General features: G+C 44.5%; 1 protein-coding gene across 6 annotated transcripts in view; it reads right to left on the bottom strand.

Annotated features, from left to right (window-relative positions):
* Positions 1-26714, bottom strand: part of ARMC9 (armadillo repeat containing 9) — a 144583-nt gene that overhangs the window by 45963 nt on the left and 71906 nt on the right. For 4 of the 6 annotated variants that reach the window (XM_028105234.1, XM_088021510.1, XM_028105237.2 and 1 more), the window contains 2 exons: positions 25417-25507; positions 19278-19333 (listed from right to left, as the gene is read on the bottom strand). In XM_028105234.1, coding sequence (XP_027961035.1) covers positions 19278-19333; positions 25417-25507 — 147 coding nt within the window. Of the gene's footprint in view, positions 1-6630; positions 7030-19277; positions 19334-25416; positions 25508-26714 lie in introns of those variants that run through there. The other 2 variants (XR_015767835.1, XM_088021509.1) reach the window with 2 other exon arrangements.

Genomic DNA, 26714 nt, shown 5'->3' on the forward strand with positions numbered 1-26714 from the left:
CAGAAGCAGATTGTCATACTTAAAACATGCATATTGTAATCCCTAGAGCCAGCTTAAAAGGAAAAAGGCAAATACAGCTAAAAAGCTAATGGTCATTAAAATGGTATGCCAAAAAACACTTGTTTAATACCAAAGGCAACCCAAGTGAAGAAGATGAGAACAGAGGAATAAAAAGATGACATAAATAGAAAACAGCAAACAGCAGAATTAAACCCAAGTAGATCTGTAATTACATTAAATGTGAATGAATATGAAACAAATTTAAAATTCTTGAAAAAGAACAAAACTGGAGGACTCATATTTCAAAATCTACTGTAGAGCCGCAGTAACTAAAATCATATGATGTCAGCACAAACACAGACATACATCAAGTGGACAGAAATGAGAGCCCAGAAATAAATGCTTCTGTTTATGCCAACTGATTTTTTTTTTTTTTACAGAGGGACAATTTGACAAAGTAATTCAACAGGTCAAAGCATATCTTTTCAACAAATGGTACTATGCCAATTGGATATTCACACGCAAAATGGTAAGTTTAGATCTTTACCTCCCACCAAACATAAAAATGAACTAAAAATGGTCCTAGATCTAAATGTAAGAGCTAAAATGACAAAACTCTTAGAGGGAACCACAGGAGAAAATCTTTGCCATGTTGGTTTAGGCCAGTGGTTTTCAACTAGGGGTGATTTTATCCCCTTCCAAGGGACATTTAGCAATGTCTGGAAACATTTCTGGTTGTCACAACCCCGGAGTAGGGTAGATAATACTGGCATCTAAGGAGTGGAGGCCAGGGATGCTGTGAAACATCCCTTAACACAAAGGACAGCCCCCACAAGAAAGCGCTAGCTCTCCCCAAATGTCAACAGTGCCAAAGCTGATAAACGCTGGGTGGGGCCAAGAGTCCTTAGATGCAACACTAAAAAGAGACCAAAAAATTTTTGACTTTATTAAGATAAAAAACTTTTGTGCTTCAAAAGATGCCATTAAGAAAAGGGAGACAGGCCACCTGAAACTAATGTAACAGTATATGTTAACAATACTGGAATTAAACAACTTAATAAGATAAAAAGAAAATGAAAAGACAAGCCACACATTGGGAGAAAATACTTGCAAATCATGTATCAGAAAAAGGACTTGTATCCGGAATATTTAAAGAATTCTCACAACTCAATACTAAGACAAACAACCCAGTTTTAAAAATGGGCAAAATATTTGAAAAGATATCTCACCAAAGATCACATATGAATGGTTAGTGCTACGGGTTGGGTTGTGTATCCCCAAAAGATATGTGGCAGTCCAAATCCCCAATACCTTGGTGTGACGAGAAAAATGTTTTTCAGAGTTGCTGCCGATGCATCTTCTAGTATAATAACCCTACTCACACTCAGAGTCTGGACATTTAGATAAGGACTCAAGTTTAGGATTCCTGCAATAAATTCCTGCTTTGCTTTTCCTAGGCACCTTTAAAAATAACCCCTTAGAATTAAGTCTGAGAAAAGTTAGTGACCTCTGCCCCAACCACCTTACAAGTAACAGGTGCTTACCACCCTGCCTCTCTATCCCCTGCCTTCTCTTGACCTGGGACAGAGAACTGCCTCACTGTCCAACCCAACCCCGCCCCCCAGCCCCCAAGTTCTGGGATCTGTAAGCAATAAATTTATTGACTCTACTTCCTTGGTGTGTGTGTATTAAAACAGTGCCTTCAATCAAAACAACCCCGTGGATTTCACCTCCCCAAAGTGGGAGCTCTGATTCCGAGGGAGCTGCCTGTGTGTGGTTTGTGTCCCCTCATTCAGCAGGCCATGGTCTGTACATTCCTCATTCAGTACACCAGTTCTAGCTTCTCAACACTCTCAGAGGGTGACCCTAACTCGAAACAGGGCGGTGGTAGATGTGCTTGGCGAAGGTGAGATCATACTGGAGCAGGATGGGCCCTGAATCCAGTATGACCGCTGTCCTTTTAAGAAGAGGATGTGGAGACAGGGCAGTGCCACAGGACAAGGGAGGCGGAGATTGGAGGCATGCATCTATAAGCCAAGGACTGTCCAGGACTTCTGGCCACACTAGGAATAAGACAAAGGCCTGGAACAGATTCTCCCCGAGAGCCCTGGGGGAGCACGGCCCTACTGACACCTTAACTTTGGACTCCTAGCCTCCAGCACTGTGAGGCAGGACATTTCTGTTGTTTGAAGCTACCTAGTTTGTCATATTTTGTTACAGCAACCCTAGCCAACTAAGACAGCAGGCAAGGGCATGAAAAGATGCTCAATGTCATTACTTACTAGGAAAATACACATGAAAAACACATTGTCATATCAGTTCACACCCACTAGTGTGGTTATAACCAAAACAACAGACAAGAACAAACATCAGGGAGGATGTGGAGAAATGGAACCCTTGTACACTGCTGGAGGGAATGGAACAATGGCACGGCCACTTTGGAAGAACAGTTAGTCCCATTCCACCAAAAGGTAAACACGAATGTGTCAAATGACCCAGGAATTCCACTCTTGAGTAACTACGCACGAGAATGAAAACATAAGACTACACAAAGACCTGTACACAGATGTTCACAGCAGTGTTATTTATGATAGCTAAAAAAGTGGAAACAATGCAAATGTCTACCGACCAGCGAACAGATCAACACAAAGTGGTACATCCATACAGCGCAATACTAGTTAGCCACAGAAAGGAATGAACGACGGCTGCATTCTATAATAGGGTTAAACCTCAAAAGCGTATGAAATGAAAGCCACCAGATGCAAAAGACTATATACTATTAGAAATGTCCAGGGGCGCCTGGGTGGCTCAGGCAGTTAAGCGTCTAACTCTTCACTTTGGCTCAGATCGTGATCTCGGGGTTGTGAGATTGAGCCCTGTGTCTACACGGCTCTGTGCTGGGTGTGGAGCCTCCTTGAGAGTCTCTCTCTCCTCTCCCTCTGCTCCTGCTCCCAGTTCTCTCTGGGAAGAGAGAAAAAAAAAGAGAGAAAGAAAGAGAGAAGCGTCCAGAAAAGGCAAATCTATACAGACAGAAAGCAGATTGGTGGTTGCTTGGGGGCAGGGGAAAGATGGACAGAAATTCCACCTTTGGGGATGACAGAAATGTTCTATCATTGAATTTTGGGGATAGTAGTGCAACTCTGTAAATGTACTAAAAATCATTTGAGTTGTACACTTAGAAAAGATGACCTTTATGATATGTAAATTATACCTCAATAAAACTGTTTAAAGTGTTTATGGATGCACTAAATAAACAATCCAATCAAAGGCAGAGATTGTAAGACTGGATAAAAAAGCAGAATCCGGCTACATCCTGCCTACAGAGAAGCACTTTATTATTTAAAAAAATTTTTTTTAAGTTTATTTAAGTAATCCCTTATCCTTAATGTGGGGCTTGAACGCTTGACCTTGAGATCAAGAGCTGTATGCTCCACTGACTGAGCCAGCCAGGTGCCCCTAAACAAACTTTCTTTAATTGAAGTATGGTTGACATATAATATCAAATTAGTTTCAGGTGTACAACACAGTGATTCAGCAATCATACATATTATGAAATGCTCATCTTAACTGTATTACCAGTATTATTAACTATATGCCCTATGCTGTACCTTTCATTCCCGTGACTTATGAGAAAGTACTTTAATCTCTTTTAAAGATTTTATTTATATGACAGAGAGAGAGAAAGCACAAGCAGGGGGAGCGGCAGAGGCAGAGGGAGAAGCAGGCTCCCTGCTGAGCGGGGAGCCCGATGTGGGGCTCGATCCCATGGACCCCGGGATCATGACCTGAGCCGAAGGAAGACGCTTAACCCACTGAGCCACCCGGGCGCCCTGAGAAGGCACTTTAAATTCAGAGACACAGATAGGCTGCAGGTAGAAGAATGGAAAAAGTGATATACCAGGTGAACGGTGTGCATAAGAGAAATGGAGTGGCTATATTTATATCAGACGGACAAAGCAGTCTAGGAACAGTGAGAGACAAAGAGGATATTTCATAATGATAAAGGGGTGGGATGCTGTGGGATGTTGTGGGTCAACATAACAGTTACAGATATAGATGCTTAAAACAAAAGAACTCTAAAATAGGTAACACAAAAATTGCAAGTCTACAATTATAATCAGAGACTTCTATATTCCTCGCTCCATAACTGGTAGGACAAATGGACAGAAAAATCAGTAAGGACACAGAATAGGCCCAGACATATAGTAGGTGTTCGACAAACATATGTTAAGTAAATGAATTCTTGCTGAGTCCACTTCTGTGAGGTTCCCAAAGCTTGATCAACTTGGGACGATGCAGGAGAAAACAGAAGAGCTACTGCTCAGACCACAGATGGTGTGCGCCAGGCACTCGGCTCAGACTACACACAGATACTCATTTACTCCTTACAACACGGCTTTCTGATTGTTAGGGAAAATATTAAGTTTCTGAAATTACAAACTGGAGGTGAACCCCAGTAAAGCTGGAAAAGGGTGAGATTCAGACTATCACGGGTGGCACGGGTGGTTGGATTTTCCCATGTTGGGTAAGGTTTAGATGGTAATAAATGTCAATTAATTAATTTATTATTTATTTATTTATTTATTTATTTATTTATTTATTTGACAGAGGGAAACACAGCGAGAGAGGGAACACAAGCAGTGGGAGTGGGAGAGGGAGAAGCTGGCTTCCTGCTGAGCAGGGAGCCTGATGCGGGGTTCGATCCCAGGACCCTGGGACCATGACCTGAGCCGAAGGCAGACGCTTAACGACTGAGCCACCCAGGCGCCCCAGTAAATGTCAATTTAGATTGCTAAAAACTCTTAACTTCATTTGGAAAGAACTTCTTGATTTATTGTCTTTTTTGTTTGTTTTGTGAAGTCACAAAAGATCATTTTGTTTAGCACAGAAAGGCTATCTTAAAATGGTTTGTTCTGAGATGAATCTCACTGTGGTGGATTGTTCAACACACAGCAACTCTCTACTCCAGCAAGCGCCCCTTTGCAATGTGCTTTGCAAACCCTCCCTCACGGAGGAGGACCACGCACCCCTGACCCCTTCAGGTGGGGCTGGCCATGACTCTGACCAGTAGGGTGTGGCAGAAGCAAGGCCCAACAGTTCCAAGGCCTCAAAGGCCTGGCGGTGTCTGCCTTCAGCCTCTGGGAATTCGGCCACACTTGCTGTGAAGACACCCAGTGAGCTCACCAGAGGAGAAGGACAGGCCCTTCTGCCGGCACCACCTGCCAGACCGTGAAACCACCTTGGACCTTCCACCCAGCTGACCTCCAGCCAGATGCAGCCACGGGAGTGAGCCCAGGTGAAACCAGCTGAGCATCTGCTCAGCCAATACTGGATCACGACTGTGGCTTTTTTAGGCCACTAAGGTTTGGGGTGCTTTGTATCAGTTAGCAAAGCCTACCCAGTGCACCCACAAACATAACACTGAGCAAATGAGCCAGACTCAGAAGATGTCATACTGTATGATTCCATTTAAATGTATTTCAACAACTGAGCCAGAAGCTGAGGGGGCCTGCTGGGATGAGGGTTCTAGTGAGCTGGGGGGGTTCTAACAGGCATGAGCACTTTGTGAAAATTCTCCGGGGCCTGGAGCAGGGGCCTCTGGCTGATTACATTCCTCTGGAGGATTCTCTACAGTGAGAAACTATAAGCAGTCTTGCACAACTATCCGCTGTGAGCACTTCCTCAGTGGATCTCTGTCCAGCCACCAGCATGTGTCATGGATTGTGCTAGGTGGTGGGAGTGCCCTGTGAGCCAAGCTGACATTGTCCCTGCCCTGGTGGCACTTGTAAGTTCATTACCAGAGAATAAAAGGCAGTGCGAATAAACAACAATGAAAAAAAGATGAATAAAAAAAGATGAATTAATCATGAAAGATAATATCAAAATAAATGCCAAAAAGTAGCACATGGGGCGCCTGGCTGGCTCAGTCAGTGGAGCGTGCGACTCTTGATCTCAGGGTTGTGAGTTTGAGCCTCACGTTGGGTGTAGAGATTACTTAAAAATAAAATCTTAAAAAAAAAAAAGCACATAGTTGGCCGCTAAATGAATTGCATAACTAATTCTCTGTAATGTGGCTCCCACAGAGCAATGACGACTTTTACTTTGCTTCTGGTTTTTTCTATTTCAGGGGAACTTGCTCAGCTTTTCCTTTTAAAGATGTGAGTGACATCCACTTGACTGTTCTTAGCAGCAGATCGTTAATACACCAGGTCCAGCAACTGCTTAATGACAGTCACTTCTGTACTCTTGTCATTCTGCAAAATTGAGTATGGTGCAATGCTCATTTTGCTCACTGTAATAGAAGACTGCCCTTATTTCTATGTTTTACATAGCAGCCGTATTCAATATTTTATAGAACATATGTGGTACAGAGAATTTAGATACAAACTGGCTCACCTGGAGCCAAACCAACCCTGAGTCCTTACAACCAAGCCCCAGAGATGCAGGTGGGGGCCTGAGTTACCACCCGGGGCACAGATGCCTTGAACTGTGAAGCTGGAGGCCATGGTAGGGCAGGCACTATTTTTTCCTCCAGTCACACTCCCAGAACCTAACACGCTAAATGTTTCTTGAATGCCGAGTGACAGTGATTTCATAGGGTAGGTAAAACAAGTTTATTTATTGAATAAAAATTATAAAATGAAATAATGAGGAGTGTATTTCAGCACAAGGATTTATCCAATGGGTCAAGATTCGAAATCTACATGCCTCATTATAGGTAATGTACTATTCCAAAACTCCGTGATAATAGGAAAAAGCCATGCATTGTTTCATTATTTGTAAAAAAAATTAGATAAGAGAGAAAAAAAAGTCCACTGGTTGACCTTCTCTGCATCTGTTTCCATGGAAACAGATGTTGGACAAATAGGGTTTGTGAAAGGCCCAGAATCATGAGGTGTCTCCGAGCCCTCACCTTGTTTTGAGCCTTCTGCTGTCTATTTCCATAGAAACCAGAGTGGAAATGAGGGCAGGAGCCATGAATCAGCCTGTTGGGTGGTTCATCCCAGCCAAGGTCTGAGCGCACAGGAGCTGTGTTATAGAAATAAACGAATTTAGAACCAGAAAAAAAGCAAAAGCCTTAATTGGGAAACACTGGTTTCTTTCTTGACTTGGTTAAATAATGGAAAGTCCCCACCAGTAATACAGACCTAGACAGAGATTTCTCTGCTAATTAGGTAACAGGGAATGAAAAGCACATCTGCACCATGCCCAACAAGCTGACCACCACGGGTGACCCAGCAGAGGTGATTCGTGGAGAGCAGCTTGCTGGAGGCTCTTTGGACGTGTGCAGGTTCCAGTGGGTCAGCCGTCTTGCAGGTCATATATGAAAGCGGCAGAAGAGAAAGGAGGTCATGGCCCAAGCACTCGACAGTATGCCTTTGTCTGTGGAATGCAAGATTACTTGAAGGATGCCTGCATAGAAACGGACTGGTTCTAGGCCCATCACTTTCTCTTGTAGCTAGATCATGGTATGTACCACTCCATTTAAAATCAAGTTTCACCCTGCCTATGATATGCCCCCCTAAGCCTGTGTGCCCCGTTTTTGTTAAACGCGTCACCATCCTCCCCAGGTTACCCCAGCCTTCAGCTCCTCATGACACACCGTGGCAGCGAGCACTCGTGCGGGTCTGGTCCGCAGGAGCTCCCCGTGCAGCACCTCCCCCACTGAACTGTGCAGCAGAAAGGGGGTCAGGCCCATGGCTGTCCCGCCAGCTTGGGTTCAAGCCTCAGCTCGACTAGCGACTACCCCTGTAACCTTGAGCAAGTTCCTGGGCCTCTCTAAACTTGGGTTTTCTCATCCAGTACACACAGGGCTGATAACAGAACCTTCCTGATGGCAGAGGTATGAAGAACACATGGAAAAAAGCTGGTAAAGTTCTTGGCCCCGTCCCGCACATAATAACCCCTGAGAAGATACCGCCTGCTAAGTAATTCTAAGCTTTCTGGATCCGAAGTTCACTTGAACACTGAGGCCAGCAGAATCTTCCTGGGGCACAGCGCTGTTCACAGCCCTCCCCAGCAGAGCACAATCCATGGTTCTCCATTTCCTGCAGCCCGGCTGCAGAGCACCCCTGCAGCTTTGTCCCCTGCCTTCCCACTTTGCACAGCCCCTGCCGAGGCCAAAGTGAACCATCCTTGGCTGGGTCAGGCCTAGGCTCTGGGCTCATGCCACTCCTCGGCCTGATGCCCACCCTCTGCAATGGAACTCTGGACCCTAAGTCATACACCTCTCTTATTTGCTAAGTTTCTTCCTCTGGTTTTTAAGTAAAAGTTCTTTTCGAAAGACTCTGGCCTTTATCAGTTGGGGTGAATATTAAGGGGATCAGTGTGAATCTTATAACCAGATGAGGTAACTGTCCCAGGCCTGGAACCCCGGATGGCAGCAATGGTGGGCTGATGGAAGTGGGAAACTCAGGGGGTGGAGGGGGGAGGTTTGAGACCATGTAAGGTCCCTGGAGCTCTTTCGCCCTTGGAGAATCCATTTCAGGTAGAAGAGGGAGAGGGGGCTAGAAGTTCAGCAGACCCAGCCTGTGGAAGCCTTGTGTATTAAGTACATCTCCTGTTTTCTCTGTCTGATGCTCTGACATCTGGAGCCTTGCTGGCCCTCGGGGGACTGCCAATTCCTAGAGACAGTGAACTACTCGCTTGTGAGCACACCTTTCAAAGGCAAACCAGCCAATCCAGAGCCCACACTCCAACCACCTCCTGCCTCAGGCTCTCACACTCGGGGCGATTATCCACCTGCCTTTGTCACCCCAGGCCCAGGTGCCAGACAACCAGGGACAGCCCCTAGGCCACAGAGCCCAGTGAAACCATTCAAACTAGCCAATCTTAAACCTGCTTACTCTGCCTCACTCGATCCTTCCTGTGGAAACCACAATAAATGCTACTGGCCACATTTCCCTTCCCTCCCTCTGCCTGCCAACTGACCCTGGGGTTCCCTATGTAGCCCCCCGGGATGTAGCTGCCCTTGCCTTTTGGGAACTGTAACAAGCTATCTTTTCTTTTCTTTTTTAAAATTTAGATTCAATTAATTAACATATAATGTATTATTTGTTTCAGGGGTACAGTTCTGTGATTCATCAGTCTTATATAATACCCAGTGCTCATTACATCACATGCCCTCCTTAATGCCCATCACCCAGTGACCATATGTCCCCTCCTCTCCCCACCAGCGACCTTTGTTTCCTATGATTAAGAGTCTCTTATGGTTTGTTTCCCTCTCTGATTTCGTCGTTTTATTTTTCCCTCCTTTCCCCTATGACCCTCTGTTTTGTTTCGTAAGAGTGAGTGACATCATATTGTAATTGTCTTTCTCTGACTGACTTATTTCGCTTAGCATAATACCCTCTAGTTCCATCCACGTCATTGCAAATGGCAAGATTTCATTTTTTTGGATGGCTGAAGAGTAATACATTGTATGCATACACCACATCTTCTGTATCCATTCATCTGCCCATGGACATCTGGGCTCTTTCCACAGTTTGGCTATTGTGGACACTACCAGCTATCTTTTCAAAGACACCTGTCTTCTGATCTATTAGTCTTACTGAACCTCACATTTTCTACGAATACACTGTATTTTAAGACACCTGAGGCTATATCCTTATCTAGGGCTTCTCTATGGCACCCACGCTGCCACCAGAGCCAAAGATGGAACGCCAGGTGCAGAAACACCAGTATACGTGGTTCTCTGGTGGGCCTGGAGCTGATGCTGGAGGTGACACTGATGATGGTGACCATAACCATCATGCCAATAATAATGAGAGCTAACATTCACCAAGGGCTTAGAATGTTCCAGCAACTGTGAAAAGTGATTTGATGTTAATTATTCCTTAGTGATCATAACATACAGCGATGCTATAAAAGCTACTGATTCAGTTCCATAGCCTGCCACTTTTCTTTGAACACTAATGTTTCTACCCGGGGCCTTGTTTTGGTAAAATGCATCTAAAGAGAGTATCATATTGAGTTCTATGTTGAAAATTATATGAATTTTTATTTTAAAGGAACAAGACCCAGTTTTCTGCTTTCTGCATTGATGTGTAGGAAATATGGTTTCAAAAAAAGAAAAAGTCTAGCCCTCCTGTGTCACAGTCAACCACATGAGACGGTCACTGGGTCTGAGTTGCCTGCAGCCACTGGGGGGGGTGGGGGTCAACCGCAGACCCACCCACCAGCCAGCCTCCTTCCTGTACCTGACCAGCTTCATTTCCTCAGGAGAGTGTGCATGTGTCACTGGGCCACAGGGAATGGGTGGCGGCAGAAGAATTGATAAGACAAAATAAAACAAAACAAAATGAATTCCAGCCCTTAGGAAAAGATGAAAAACCCTTGTATCCATTTTATAAAGTCAGAGTAAATTGTAATACTTAAACTCGTAAAGACTGTACAAAACTGCAAACCAGTGGTACTCAGGGTGTGGTCTGGGGAAACTTTGGAGGCCTTAAGACCTCAGAGGGTCTATGAAGCCTAAACCATGTTCACAACTACAATATACTTATACATTATAAATTATAAAATGTAAAATGTATAATTAATATTTAATAATACTTGCCTTTTTTACTCTCATTCTCTTATGCTACAGTGAAGTTTCCTAGAGGCTACATGACTTGTGATGGTATCATTCTGATGGCTAATGTAATGTATGTTTATTACTTTTCTAGAAACTTCTAAGGGTATGAATATGTGTTCTCTGTTCTTCTCTTGTGCATTTACTACCTACCTTGGTTACATCTACTAAAATTGCTATAACTTCATTATCACTCAATATATTATTCTCAACATATTATTATTTTGAAATCAAATCTTTCCTTGCTCCTCTGTGGAAACAGACTATGAGTACAATTATTGTTTTATTTTTGGAATACTATTTTTATGATTTTTCAAGAACTTTTCTAATTTTTAAGGTTTTCTCTAAAACTGTTATTTTAGGGGCACCTGGGTGGCTCAGTCAGGTGAGCATCTGTCTTCAGCTCAGGTCATGATCCCAGGGTCCTGGGATTGAGCCCCACATTGCGCTCCCTGCTCAGAGCTGAGTCTGCTTTTCCCTCTCCTTCTGCCCTTCCCCCTCACTCCTGTGTGTGTGCACACACGTGTTCACTCTTTCAAATAAATAAAATCTTTAAAAACAAAAAAACCTGTTATTTTAAAACTTAAGAATCATTTATGCTAAAATAAAAGATAACTTGTTTATGGTATTTTTTCTTATATTTGTAAGGATGGATCATTGGCTTAAAAAGGGAGATCAGAGGACCCCCTTTCTCAACCCAAAGCTGTACCATATATATGAAAAGATGCTGAGAAAAATGAAACTGACTTATCAGGAAGTTCTCTGACTCATGGAAGGGAGGGATGTTTTCCAAAGAAGCTAGGCATTACACGTGTAATTCTGTGGAACTACACGGAAGCTATCTTTCCCTCAGTTTTATAGATGTCAACAAGTTGCCTTACTATGTCTTATGGAAAAAAATATTTGTGGATAATATTACTATGCCAATTAAGCTGAGGTATAATTTTGAGAGCAATCATTGCGTGTTGAAAGAAAAAGGATCTGGGGCACCTGGGTGGCTCAGTCGTTAAGCGTCTGCCTTCGGCTCAGATCATGGTCCCAGGGTCCTGGGATCGAGCCCCGCATCGGGCTCCCTGCTTGGCGGGAAGACTGCTTCTCCCTCTCCCTCTCCCCCTACTTGTGTTCCCTCTCTCGCTGTGTCTCTCTCTGTCAAATAATAAATAAAATCTTAAAAAAAAAAAAAAAGAAAGAAAGGGATCTGAAAATTTTAAACATAGATGCGGTAAGTTCTTTAAAAGTCAAAAATTGAAAACTTTTAACTTTTTTTCAAATTAGAAATTAAAAAGCCACTGCAACTATGTGATGAGTATATGGGAACGCTGTAGTATTTTTTTCTGTCAATCTAAAATTATCCACCCACCCAAATTATTAATAAAAACACAGCCACTGAAGAACCCTGACAGGTAATTACTGTCTTGAATTGAGGAAACATACACAATAGCTTTGTAGAGCTTACACTGCTGAATGCCTGCTGAATGGAAAGTTAACAAAAGAAACTGCAGGGCGCTTGGGTGGCTCAGTTGGTTAAGCGACTGCCTTCGGCTCAGGTCATGATCCCGGAGTCCTGGGATCGAGTCCCACATTGGGCTCCCAGCTCAGCGGGAACTCTGCTTCTCCCTCTGACCCTCTCCCCTCTCATGCTGTTTCTCTCTCTCTCCAATAAATAAATAAATAAATAAATAAATAAAATCTTTAAAAAAAATTATTTGTATTAACAGATAATGGGTAGCTTACTGTCATTTAAAAATAAATACATTTTATCAGTTTTAAATTCTTTCTAATTTAGCAAATATTGATAGGCAAAATCCACATAAACAAAAGCTCTTTAAAATCTTCAGTAATTTTTTTAAAAGATTTTATTTATTCATTTGAGAGAGAGACAGAGAGAAGGGGAGAGATCAAGAGCAGAGGGGGAGGCACAGGGAGAAGCAGACTCCCCACTGAGCAGGGAGCCCGATGTGGGGCTCGATCCCAGGACCCTGGGATTGTGACCTGAGCCGAAGGCAGACACTTCACCGACTGAGATCCCCAGGCGCCCCCTTCCATAATTTTTAAGAGTATAAAAATGTTCTGAAACCAAAAATTTGAGAAGTTACTTCAAACTTTATGTAAATATTATACACATTTTTCTATGTATAAAATATTTAATAATTGGGGTGGCTGGCTGGCTCAGTCGGAGGAGCATGAGACTCTTGATCTCAGTGTCATGAGTTCGAGCCCCACATTGGAGGTATAGTTTACTTAAAACAAAAACAAAAAATAAACAAACAAAAAACAACCGGGGCGCCTAGGTAGCTCAGCTGGTTAAGCGTCCGACCCTTGATTTTGGCTCAGGTTGTGCATGATCTCAGGATTGTGGGATTGAGCCCTGTATCGTTGGGCTCTGCACTCAGTGGGAAGCCTGCTGGAGATTCTCTCTCCCTCTCTCTCTGTCCCTCCCCCTGCTTGTGCTCTCTCTCTCTAAATAAAATCTTTTAAAAAACCAAACCAAAACAAAAAATATATATTTAATAATTAAAATTTAAATGAAAAAATAGTCTTAGGAAAAATCTAGGAGACTACACATAAAATTTAAGGTTCAGGGAAACCTTAATCAGGACAGAAACCCAGAAGCTGTAAAAGAAAAGTCAATTTATTTAGCTTTTTAAAAATTTTAAAAGATTTTTGGCAAAAGCTGTAAAAGTAAGTCAATGAATAGAAGATGCATCTTTCAGTGTTTTGTAATGAAGGTGAAAAAGGGTCTATAAATGTAATGTACAGAGAATTCACATGAAGTGACATGGAAAGACAAACGCAATTTTAAAATTGGGGAAAGGCCATGAATAGGAAATCACAGCATGGCCGATCCAAATATCCAATAAAATAACATAAAAGACACTCATACTACGCAACGGACATGCAAATTAAGATAACAACGAGACAGCACTTCATCACCAAGAAACTGGCAAAAATAGAGTGACTGCGCCCATCGCTGGTGGCGATGGAGGGAAAAGTACCCTCCCCTGCACTGCTAGTAAAATCTGAATTGTTACAGCCTTTTTGAAGAGCCATCTGGAAAAATCTATTACAATTAAAAACACACATATACTGTAGCCCAGCAACAAAAGCCCATGTAAATAAAAGCACCAGTACATAAGGACATAGTTACAAAGATACTGACTGCAGCACTGTCTGACAAAGCAAAAATCTGGGAAACTGTACATCTATGTGTAGCATTAAAAAGAATCAGTTTGCTCTGCTGGCCTAGAGAGGGACTTCCGGAAAATATTAACAGGAAAAAAAGGCCACACTGTGTATGTGTGTGTTTGCATCTATGCTCATTTTATAAAACCAGGACTGACGGAAACGGACATGGACATGTGTACACAAATGTACACTGTGTATTTTTAAAAAAATTTTTTACTTATTTATTTGACAGAGAGAGACAGAGAGAGGGAACACGAGCAGGGGGAGTGGGAGAGGGAAAAGCAGGCTCCCCGCGGAGCAGAGAGCCCGATGCGGGACTCGATCCCAGGACCCTGGGATCATGACCTGAGCCGAAGGCAGACGCTTAATCGACTGAGCCCCCCAGGCGCCCGTGTGTGTGTGTATGTATCTTACAAGAAAAATATGAAAGCACACACACATACTGATGTGGGTCACGGGAGCAGCAAGGGATAAGCTGAGACTCTCTCCCCGGAAGGCACCTCTCCTGCTTTCCTGACCACACCTTTCTCTTCTTCCTCGTTCCGATCCTCTCACCTTTCACCCTAGGCTAGCGAAGGCCTGTCGAGTCAGTCACGTTCCAGTACTCTTGCAGTACTCGAATTTGTACAGTACTTTCCGTTGCTATCACATCCATGAACCGATAATCATACGTTTGTTTTCTATCATTTGTTAACTGTTTCTACGTGTTTACATCTGTCTCACGAGAGACCAAATCGGGCAGTGGTTGACGGCGTGGACTGAAGAGTCAGGCCAGCTGGGTTTGATTCCAAGCTCCATCACTTAACTTACTAGCTGTGTGAACTCGGCAAGTCACGTATTTTCTCCATTTCCCCAACTGTGAAATGGGACCGGTAACAGCAGCTCTCGCAGGCTTGTTGTGCGCAGAGTGAGCATGCGTACCACACCGAGGACAGTGCCTGGGACGCGTGCTACAGCCGTGAGCCCCTGCTATCACCATCACAATGGTCTCACCTCTCCATATTTTAAACTCTTGGAGGTATTTTAAGCCACCTATACTCTTTTAGATTTCTTTTGTCTCCCTTCCTCGTTATTTCCTAGAATAATGTGATTTCAAAGAGCTCAAATATTTGTTGAATAAATAAATGAATGACTCCTATATTTGAGAAATCTCTAGAGAAGGAAATGGCTGAGCATTTGATTGTCACTTATGTGGCAACCAGCAATTAAATCTCTCTTTTTACCAGGTGGCTGATCTCACCTGGCACTTAAACCTGTTTTGTTAAGAGAGAATATTTGTCTTAAAATCCGTCTTCTCAAATAGCACAGGAAGGCCTTTCTTCTCCACTTATGAGCTGGACACCTCACTTTAAACTGTCACAAGGAAACGAGCCGTTTGTGGTAGAAACACAGGCCTCGGGGTTCCCGATCCCTGTGATTTACCGGCAGCTCTTTGGGAACATATGACATATGCTTAATACAAAAATAAATTGTATTAGACGATACATTTCTTTAAAGCACCTGGTGAGATGCGTTCAAACCCTTCCACTGTAGCGGTCACCTGCCTGTGGCTGTGCCTGTACGGTCCAAGCTTATCTAAGGATGGTTTTCTTTCTCTGGAGGTTTAAATGGGCCTGGGGGCATGTGGGCCACGAGAGCGTAAGAATCAATTGTGAAAATAATGAAAACATCTGTCCTTCTGATGCCGTCCTTTCTCTCTCCTCCTGACTCTTACTCCCTCTCAGCTGGATCCTTCCCAGCAGCACTTGAACATGCTTAGGTCTCTCCCAAATTAGAACGGAGCAGAACAAAACTGCCCTGCTTAGCCTCTATCCCACTTTCTGTCTCGCTCACAGCCAGATTTGTGGGAAGCGCCGCATACACTTACCGGCTCCGTTCTCCCACTTCCCAGCTGCTCCCCAACGACTCAGTTTGGCTTTTGCCCCATTAGTCTTCAGAAGGGCTCAGCACCCGCCCTCCGTCCACTAAATCCACACCCTCTCACTTCTCACTTCACGGACTCTGTGGCTCTCTCTGGCTGACCAAGGCCTCACCACCGCGCCCCCCCCCCCCAATTTCCTCCTCCTACCTACCCCCCAGGTAGTTTCCAATGTCAACAAAGAGGGCACATAAATTTCCATGCCTTTTTGTTACACGTATACAGAGGCACATACATCATTCATCAGAATGTGTATTTATGGTTTTTTTTCTGAAATTGTAGTGTTCATAACACTTTGTGATTTCCTTTTCCCATCTGACATGATATGCCAGTCTTGAAGTCAAAAAAAAAAAACATTTCTAACTCTACAATTTTTTATTTTCACATATAAATGTACGCATATCAGACATCACTAAGTGATAGCGCATCAGGACAAGTTATTACATTTTTAAAAATTAGAGAGAAATTGCATCTAGGGGTACTCTTGAGTTTCCAGGGGAGCAGGACCCATGGCCGCAATCGCAAGTGCACAGATGTTAACTCAATGGAAGGCAAAACGAGCATAATTTCCTGTGGCTTCTGGCCACACCCCGATAGAGCCATTTTATCTTGAGAAGTACTGAGCAGCTCCCTGAAAACACTGGCTCCATTATCTGTGTTTTGGGTTTAAATAGTAAATTAAAAACATTTTACATTGCTAAGCAAAATGACATATGATCAGAGGCCTTGAAAATAATTTTGCTTGGGAGGTGGCAGCCACATTCCAACGACAGTGGAACTTGCTCTCTGCAAGTTTCCTTTAGTCTAAGTCTGGGCATCTTTCACTTTCCTTTCTCTTTCCGATTTAAAGAGTCACACCGACCCTCAACGAAGGCTGAGTAAAACACAGACAGCTCAGCCTTCCCCGGGGTGCCCTTGCTCATGCTCTGCGGTGGGCCATCAGGGTCACGAGGGAGGGGAAGTCCAGGACCTGCTGACCGGAGTTCAGCACAAAACGTCATGTTCTGGCCTCAAATGCCCGATCCTGTCCTTACAATTTCCCAATTACACCCCTTCTAGGAATCTTCTGAAAATTCTCGTTATCACAACAAATATTTTCAAACACCACCCTCTTAAAATAAAAATCTGCACAGGATAGCCAAAAGCCTGGAAAATTAAAAGATCTCTATATGGGTGCCTGGCAGGCTCAGTCAATGGAACATGCGACTCCTGATCTCGGTGTTGTGAGTTCGAGCCCCACGTTGGGTGTAGAGATTACTTAAAAATAAAATCTTAAAATAAATAAATAAATAAAAGATCTCTATATTCCTTCATTTTTAGTAGACTATAATTGCTTCCATAGAGATATTTCCGAAAGTTGAATGCCCATCATTAACAGAACAGTTGAATCAAATGAATTTTCCCTTGCAATTCAAAGGGGTTAACAGCAACAAAACAAAACAAAAAATCCAAAGCAAACAAAAAAACCCTCAAAGAGGTAACGCAGGAGGAGGAGAAAGAGATCTGGAAGGGAACTTTTGGACATAATGACAAAAACTCACTGGAGTTAAATAATTAAAGACATTAACTCAAGGGCGCCTGGGTGGCTCAGTTGGTTAAGCGACTGCCTTCGGCTCAGGTCATGATCCTGGAGTCCCTGGATCGAGTCCCACATCAGGCTCCCTGCTCAGCAGGGAGTCTGCTTCACCCTCTGACCCTCCCCCCCCATGTACTCGCTCTCATTCTCTCTCTCTCAAATAAATAAATGAATAAAATGTTTAAAAAAAAAAGACATTAACTCAAAATATAATTTAAAACAGTACCGAAGGGCCAGGCACAAAGCAGGTGTCTTATCACAGTCCTGAGAAGACTGAGTCAGGAAGCTGGGTTCTCCCTGGCGGCTGGCAAACAATGGCCCACAGGCCAAGATGCTTTTGGGTTTTTTTCTAATTTTATTTTATTTAAATTCAATTAATTAACATACAGTGTATTATTAGTTTCAGAGTAGAGGTCAGTGATTGATTCATCCGTTGGATGCATACAACACCCAGTGCTCATTACGACACAGGCCCTCCTTGATGCCTGCTTGTGAAAGGCCAGCAAGCTGAGAATGAGTTTTACATCTTTAAACATTTGAAAAAAAAGATGGTTAGTACACATAAAAATCAACTGGAATTCAAATTTTAGTGTCCATAATCAAAATTTTATGGGAACACAGCCACATTTGTCCATTTATGTATTGCTGATAGCTACTGTGCATTACAGTGGCAGACCTGAGCGGTTGGAACAGACACCTGGGTAGCCCACGAAGCCTAAAATATTTACCACTTTCCTCTTTACAGAAAAAGTCAGCCAATCCCTGTTCTAAACCAGATTTTACTGCCGTCGACTTTGTGTGACCTGAGGCTGGTCTCCTGCCCTCTCTGGGCCCACCCCCAGAGAAGGTGCTGGCCAGGACCCCCAGCCAAGGTCCAGGGCTGCACTTGTCGGACAAAGGCGGACAGAGCAAGAGCAGCCGCTAGTGCCACCTACAGCTCAGGAAGGAAGTGGCAGGCGTGGGGCTGCGGTGGGAGAGACAAGTCACTGGTGGACCTCAGCGCGGCTGTCTGCTTTGGTGGAGGGCTCCTATTGAATTATCTCCCCAACTGGTGCCATCGATGGACAAAATCTGACTTTTACACACCTTTCAAACAGACCACAGCTCCAAGTAGAAACATATCCCCCACATTCACTTCAGGAGTAACTGCTCCCCACAAGAGAGAAGGAATGCAAACCAATTATTACTACAGAGAACTGGAGAGGGTGATGTGTACGTTTTCTCTAGCTCTGAAGGAAAAACAAGGAAAAAGCTTGTCATCTGAGAGATCCATCTATAGTGCATGAGTCACCATTCTCTATACCATTTCATGAGACTCACTCACATCAGTTCTGAACCGTCAGGCTTTAAAAAACCAGGTAAGCAGATTTTTCACAGCGGAGGAAACCCACATGAAAACAATGCAATTAAAGGAGCCAAGTGAACCAAGCCTCTCACGCGAGAGATTCTCGCAGTGAGCCTCTGTGCCCAATGTTCCCAACCAGGGGAGGCTCATGCCCCTTCAAAGCAAAAGATTCATGTTGAAGAACTGTTGTCTTTGAACTTCCCGTGAAATCCAAGTGCTGTGGAGTGTGGCATCTGTGTGCTGGCTGAGGCAAGCCCACCAAAGGTGCGGCCACCCACAAGTGCTCCCACCTCGAACCCTCCTGTTGGTGGAGTCTGGCTGCTGCCCCCCAGTGCCATGCCCTGAGCAGAACCCAGCAGGAGTGATGCTCTGATGCTGTTGAGTGTGAAGAGGGTTGGAAGTTTTGCCGCCAACTGGGAAGGAAGTGCAGGCGAGACCGCTGAGTGATTAGAGGCCGTGGAGGACACGAGGCTAGCGTGGACATGGAAAGGAGCCACACGACATTCCACGTAAGACCAGCAGACACCCACCCAGCCGAGCTCTAACCAACCCCCAGAACTGTGAGAAATAAGGCAGCAGGGATCGAAATCTCCATTTCTGGACTAACTCTTCAAGGCAAGGAAGAGACTCAATAGTTTGGCCCAAGTTTTTTATGTGGTGTCAAGAGCCTCCAACTTACTTCATCATCTTCATCTTCATCGTCGTCAGATTCAAGAACACCATCCAGTAGCTCTTCTATATAAAGAAAAAATAAACGAATGAATAACTGCGAACACAGTGGGGAGCCTTGGCCAACAGAACCCTTCAGCTGCTGCAGAGACAAGAATGAGGTGGCACCAGAACAATCGGGTTTCTGGTGCCCATGCAGCCACAGACTCAGATCATCCCAAGCAACTTAAATCTCTCTCCCCGTTTGTACCAGAACGCACTGGTAGTGGGCATGAGAAAAGTTGAAAGACAGCATATAATTTGAGAGGAATTTAGAGGAAAGGAAGTGAACGAGTATCACTAGGCACCGTGCTGGGTACTGTCGCGTGTGCTGTTTAGTCCTTACAAAGATTTTGTTGACTCTCATTCCCATTCTATAGCAAAGAGCAAACAGAGGCATAGAGAGGATAAGGGACTTGTTTACGGTCACATTCCCACAGGTGACAGAGTTGAGATTTGACTCGAGTCTATTTCTAAATCCCATGATTTTTCCACAGAGGCTGGAATAGTGGCCATGGCAGTAGGGTTCCCGAAGGCTCTCGTGGTTCACTGCTAGATTGTAAAAGCGCTTATAAAGGGGATAACAGCACATTGGAATCAGAGAAAGAATGAGCCCCTGTTTCTTCATCAGTGAAATGGGTATCAGAACACCTACCTCCTAGGGTGATTGGGGGGATTTTATAACACATCAGAACTACACCACCTGGCCCAGGTTCAGGTACAAAGCAGGTATGACATAGACGTTTGGTTACTTTCTCCTCCACGAAGACTTCCCTGATCCCTCACTGAGTAGTCATCTCTCTTGCTCTGCTGAACACACTCAGCATTTTCTCTAGACAGCACTGCACTAGCATAGTACTAGACAGTACTATAGTATAGTACTAGACGGCAAGGTAATAGATAGTAGTACTAGACAACACTGGGGTAGATAGCGGTACTAGACAGTACTATAGTATAGTACTAGATGGTACTGTAGCAGACAGTAGTACTAGACAGTACTGCGGTAGACCGCAGTATAGGTACTGTAGTATAGTAGTGCTAGAGAGTACTATAGTCCTAGATGGTACTGCAGTAGACAGTAGTACTAGACAGTACTGTAGTATAGTACTAGACGGGATGGTAGTAGATAGTAGTACTAGGCAACACTGCGGTAGACAGCAGTATTAGTACTGTGGTAGATAGTAGTGCTACACAGTACTGTAGTATAGTACTAGACGGGATGGTAGTAGATAGTAGTACTAGACAGCACTGCAGTAGACAGCAGTATTAGTACTGTGGTAGATAGCAGTGTTAGTACTGTAGTATAGTACTAAATGGTACTATAGCAGACAGTAGTACTAGACAGTACTGTAGTATAGTACTAGACGGCACGGTAGTAGATAGTAGTGCTAGACAATACTGTAGTAGATAGTAGTACTAGACAGTACTGTAGTACAGTACTAGATGGCATGGTAGTAGACAGTAGTACTAGAGAGTACTGTAGTATAGTACTAGACGGCATGGTATGAGATAGTAGTACTAGCCAGTACTGTAGTATAGTACTAGTCAGCACTGTAGTAGATAGTAACAGTAGACAGCACTGTGGTAGATGGCAGTACCAGACAGCGCTGTGGTAGACGGTAGTACTAGACAGTACTGTGGTATAGTACTAGACAGCACTATAGTAGACAGTACTCTGATAGTGCTTGCCACTTTTGGATGACCAGTGTTTCCTAATGTATGAATGGCTACGCACTATCTGGGAATTGTGAGTGCCTGGGGAACGAAGCACTGGGCTTACTCATCCCTTTATTCCTTATGTGTCTTCCTTATGATCTCTCATTTCTTGAACAGATGACATGTAAGTAACGAAAGCCTGAGAGAAGAGGGTAGGATGTCAAATAGGAAGCAGGAGGAAAGAGTGAAAGGCAATTCTTTTTTTTTTTTTTTAAGATTTTATTTATTTTTTGACAGACACAGTGAGAGAGGGAACACAAGCAGGGGGAGTGGGAGAGGGAGAAGCAGGCCTCCCTCCGAGCAGGGAGCCCCATGCGGGGCTCAGTCCCAGGACCCCGGGATCATGACCTGAGCCGAAGGCAGACGCTTAACGACTGAGCCACCCAGGCGCCCCTCGAAAGGCAATTCTTGAAGAGATTGCTCAGCACACGTAGAAAGGTGGCAGATTCACCCAAACTTAACCCCCAAACCATTTCACAGAAGGGAATATGCAGAAACCCCAGGACACCCATCGTCCTCAACATGAGCCTCATTTCGAAGGGAAGGACTCCACAGACTCGGCTGGACCAAGGACAGCAGGACACAGACTTCTGTCCTCACCTCAGTGGGGCTTGCACGCCTCCATGCCCATCATGGCCCCACCACTGTCAAGAAAACTACTTTGCAGACAGGGGGAAATTATGTCATTCTGCCTCTGAGCTGATGCTGCATTACCTAACTTCTACTCCCTCCCAGCGCATGAGGAGCATGACTCCATTCTACCTGCAGTAAATGCCCATCAAGCAAGTGGTTTTCAAAATGGAATTGCTGTTATATTCATCAATTGTAAACATTTCTTTTTCAAATAACGGAAATGTCCTCTGCCACTTTTAAAAAAGAATCTTTGACATTTTGTGAGGTCATGGCTGGTCCAGCCATACTCCCTCCCGAGCCTGTTGGCTCAGAGGCCTCCTCTTTCCAGAACAATCCAGTCCTGAGAACTAAAGTACCTTATCAACCTCAGCTCTTGCTCTAGGGCATGACGGGGGCATCAGCCCAGTTTCCCACGCTGTTCTGTTCGCTGGGCCCTGGCACAACCAGCTGCCCTCACTCCGGTAACTGCCAGCATGTGGTGCTGGAGCTGCCAGTTTCCGTGTTTTCCTGAGGACCCAGCCGGTTCGGCTGGCTCTGCCCTGCTCCTGTCCTCTCCGCAGTCCCCAGCAAGTATGGGCCAGGCCCCCCGCTGAGGGCTGGTATGACGGACAAACGTCCCTGCTGTTGCTGTTGGCAGTCATCTCCGCTTGCCAGGTCACCAGCATTCCCGTAAGCTTCCCCAGAGCAGTCCTTCCTCGCCTGTGGGGAGAGGTTCCCAAAATAGCTAGAATTTTTGTATTTGGAAACCTTAAAACTTTCTAAGATAAGTAGTGCTAGAGAATGGAGACGGGCTTGAATGTATGAAAACCCATTTACATGTCTTAAGTATATACTAAAGTAAAACAAGAAAGTCAAAAAATAAAGATCGTGGCAATGCCATTTCACGTATCTTAAACTAGAAAACTGCTACTAATTCATACTTTCCTGTTACCGTCCACTTGAGGATGAGGCCTGGACTGGGTGGGAACTCCAGCTCTGCCCTCTCTGGCTTTCATCACCATGCTGGTACATTCATCCAGCCTGACTCCATGCTCATGACACATATCCTAAGGTATTTGTGTGTGTGTGTGTCTGGTCCTCCATCCAAATGTTCAGTGACTTTCTAATTTTGGTTCACAGTAGCAGACTCCTAGGTAATAGTCTCTGGGGACCTGCCACTGTCCCATGGATACAGAATAACTTAAGTGCTTGAGATCAAAAAAGAAATACTTCTCACACTCTTTCTTTAAACTGGAACTTACCGAGAAAGGCAGGTGTATCTCAGGCCTTTCCTGGACATAAAGCATGAGCTGCGCCCATGATAACTTCTTGGCAAAGCACATCTCTCACGGAAATGTCAACTGACCCTCCCTCTTCACATTTGTCAGCATGCTGGCTTGAGGGCCAGATTTACGTAAGAGAAAGAGATGGTTTTGGCCAGAGAGCAAGGCGGACCTCCCCCTGTGCCTTGGCTGCCAGGAAGGAGGGAAGACTGACAAAGAAATGGAGGTGGCTATGTCTCGACAGACTGAAACACAGAGTGAGGCTTGAAGAAGATTCGCAGCTAGATGTGACCTTGAGGCTGCATAGGACCCCTGGCCTGGGACGGAGGTCTCAGCATGGCTGAGGAGCATGGAGCAGAAAGGGACCAATGCTCCCAGCCTTCCCCCGCTTTCTAAACTGTTGCCTACCCAAAGAAGGTTAGGGAGCAAGCTCAGCCCTGACTGAAGTTAAGGTTTTATTTAGCGTTATTTTGTAAATATGCCTGCCCAGCAGAACTGGGGCTCGAAGTCAGAAGTGAAACTGTTTAGCAGGGGCACCTGGGTGGCTCAGTCGTTAAGTGTCTGCCTTCGGCTCAGGTCATGATCCTAGGGTCCTGGATTCAAGCCCCACATCGGGCTCCCTGCTCGGCGGGAAGCCTGCTTCTCCCTCTCCCACTCCCCCTGCTTGTGTTCCCTCTCTCGCTGTGTCCCTCTCTGTCAAATAAATAAAATCTTTAAAAAAAAAAAAAGCATCTGCCTTTGGCTCAGGTCATGATCTCAGGGTCCTGGCTCAGCAGGGAGTCTGCTTCTCCCTCTCCCACTCCCCCTGCTTGTGTTCCCCTCTCTCACTGTGTCCCTCTCTGTCAAATAAATAAATAAAATCTTAAAAAAAAAAAAATAGCATCTGCCTTTGGCTCAGGTCATGATCCCAGGGTCCTGGCTCAGCGGGGAGTCTGCTTCTCCCTCTCCCTCCACCCCTCCTCTCTGCTCATGCTCTCTCTTGCACATGCTCTCTCTCTCAAATAAACAAATAAAATCTAAAAAAGAAAGAAAGAAAGAAAGAAATGAAGCTGTTGCAGGGGACCTGGGTGGCTCAGTCGGTTAAATGTCTGACTCTTGATTTTGGCTCAGGTCATGATCCCGGGGTCCTGGGATCGAGCCTCGTGTCAGGCTCTGTGCCCAGCGGGGAGTCTGCTTGAGGATTCTCTCTCTCCCTCTCCTTCTGCCCCTCTCTCCACTCGTGTGCGCGCAAGCTCTCTCAAATAATTAAATAAAACTTAAAAAAAAAAAAGAAATGAAGCTGTTGCAAAAAATCAAATTCTATTCCTTGCTCACCTGAATTTGGGATGAATCATATTTGCTCTGTAGGAGCCAAGGGGGAGGATGTTCCCATGGAAACGGGCCCTAAGAGAGAGGAGGTCTCACACCTCACTGGCTGCTCTCCCAGCTGCTTGCTTCCTGTTGATCAGGAGCCTCTAAGGCCTCTTTCTGCCTCTCCATTTGTGCGCACGTCAGCGGCAGGGATACACCATCTTGGCTGCCCATGGGGATCACCCAGGAGCTTTAAACATTATTCACACCTGGGGTCCCCCCGGAGATTCTGATTTCACCAGCATGGGATGCTGCCTTGCGGATTTAAAAAACTCCTCAGGTGACTGCCACGTGCAGCCCAGGCTGTGAACCGTGAGCTAGAAGAGCCACCTATGGGCTTCTTCCAGTGAATGGCTTCTGGCAGCTACCTTGCTCAAGCTACTGACTTGGGAGTAGCGATCAGGAGATTTGTTTTTCACCTTCGCTCATGGGCAGGACAGGATCTGTGCACATGGACTTTCTGTGATGGGAAGGGCATATAGAAAGACATACACGACAAACTTGGCCCTGCAGGCTGGCAGGGCCAGGTGCCTCTGACAGGTCTATGAGTCAGGATCAAGGTGTCAGGGGTCCACAGAAAGAGCTAGCGTTTCCCCTCCATCCTGGTCCCATCCAAAGCTTCCTGCACCTTCCTTTCCTGCTTATTATGGGATGTAGGTTGTCACAGTAATGGAGAAAGCCAGAGAGAAAGAGGATCATATCCTCCCGTGGAGCCAGTAGGCAATATAAATTTTTCTTGAAAGAATGAACACATGCGGGAGAATGATGTTTTCTGTAGCAGTCCTGGGGAGAGTGGCCTTTGTTTTCCTTATCGGGACCCCAGGGAAGCCTTATGAGGTGGGGGAAGAATTAGGAGGGGAAAGCCCACATAAAGAGAATGTAAGGTTAGAGCAGGGTGTTTGTGATTGCTTTTGAATTCTTTTTCTTGACTATAAGCCTGAAGTGTGATGAGAGATCGCTGGTCTTGGGACACACTGGCTTTGACTACCTGGTCAAACTTTTGTTGGTGGGTTCACTTGGGTCTCCCCAACCTCCCTTAAAGCCTCTTGAATGAATTTCAAGACACAACAAGCCTTCTAAGAAAGCTCACACATTTTTCTAGCCCATGTAAAAGATGCAAAAGATCACAGATTCTTGCACTGAACGGACCTGAATTAAGCTGCTTGATGATGAATTCAATCTGGCGGACCATCTCAGCATTGCCTTCTTTGATGAAGCAGCGAAGGATGTCCTCCATTCCCTAGGGGCATTGGAGAGAGTAACAGTTAATATTTCAGGTTTTTTTTTTTTTTTTTAAACGGGGTGAAACTAGTTTTCAACGGAATAGTTTCACCTAATCAAAAAAAAACCAAACCCCTTATTCGGGGGGAGGGATATACACAGTAAAAATTCCTCTGCTCAGTACTAAACGTTCTTTTTGTTCTTTTTACAATTCACAGTGGAATTATTTTCCTCTTGGTTGACTATATCCGACCAAATTATAAAACATTTAGCCAACAAGAAAACCTATTGTACAGGAAACTGGGGGTTGCCAGAAGGAGGTGGGTGGAGGGAGGGGTGAAGTAGGTGAAGGGGATTAGGAGATACAAACTTCCAGTTAGAGAATAAGTAAGGAGTCACAGAGATTAAAAAAAAAAAGGAAGTACAGCATTGGGAATATAGTCAATAACGTTGTAATAATGTTGTATGGTGACAGATGGTGACCACACTTCTCGTGATGAGCACTGGGTAACATACGGAATTGCTGAATTACTATATTGTACACCTGAAACTAAGATAACACTGTATGTCAACTACACTCTCATAACAAGTGAAAAAAAAACTGTAAAATTTTACTGGGTAAGTATTCCCTTTAGTTCGGGCAGTATGTTGTTTTGGGAGGTGGTTTCTTTCTTATGATTTCTTTATACTCTAACTTCTGGATTTTAGGCACAAAATGAAGAGTAAAACCACATGTGTAGAGAAGTAAATGAACAAGCAGTACCTCTTTTTAAACAGCTATCATTCTTTTTCTCTCAAAATAATTACAAAGTCACCACACTGTACATTATTTACTTCATCATAAAACGCTGGCGTCAGAATTTTCAATATTGACTACGAGAATTGCAGGGAAACGTCGAGGTAAGACACTGACTCGAGCACATTGTCTGTCTCCCCTCCCTCCTCTTTCCTTGAGGGATGTGAATGAGGATTTGTGGCTGGAGCTGGTGAGGCTTCTTGCCACTACAAGGGGAAAGTGTTTCTCATCATGAACCCAAAACAGAAGAAGCAGAGAGACACGGATCTACTAACAGTGAACTCTGATCAAGCTCTGCCTGAAGCTTATGCCTGGACTTCTCAGTGAAATGAGCCAATATTTCCCTCTTTAAACGTAGGCCTGTTTGGAATCAATAGCTCTAACTGAATCAAAGCAGTGCCAAGTGTGCAGCTTTGAACACGGTGAATTC

This window comes from Eumetopias jubatus, unplaced genomic scaffold (genome assembly GCF_037043125.1).
Source record: "Eumetopias jubatus isolate StellerSeaLion01/CBP00866 unplaced genomic scaffold, mEumJub1_p1.0 scaffold_3, whole genome shotgun sequence".
Taxonomy (NCBI): Eukaryota; Metazoa; Chordata; class Mammalia; order Carnivora; family Otariidae; genus Eumetopias; species Eumetopias jubatus.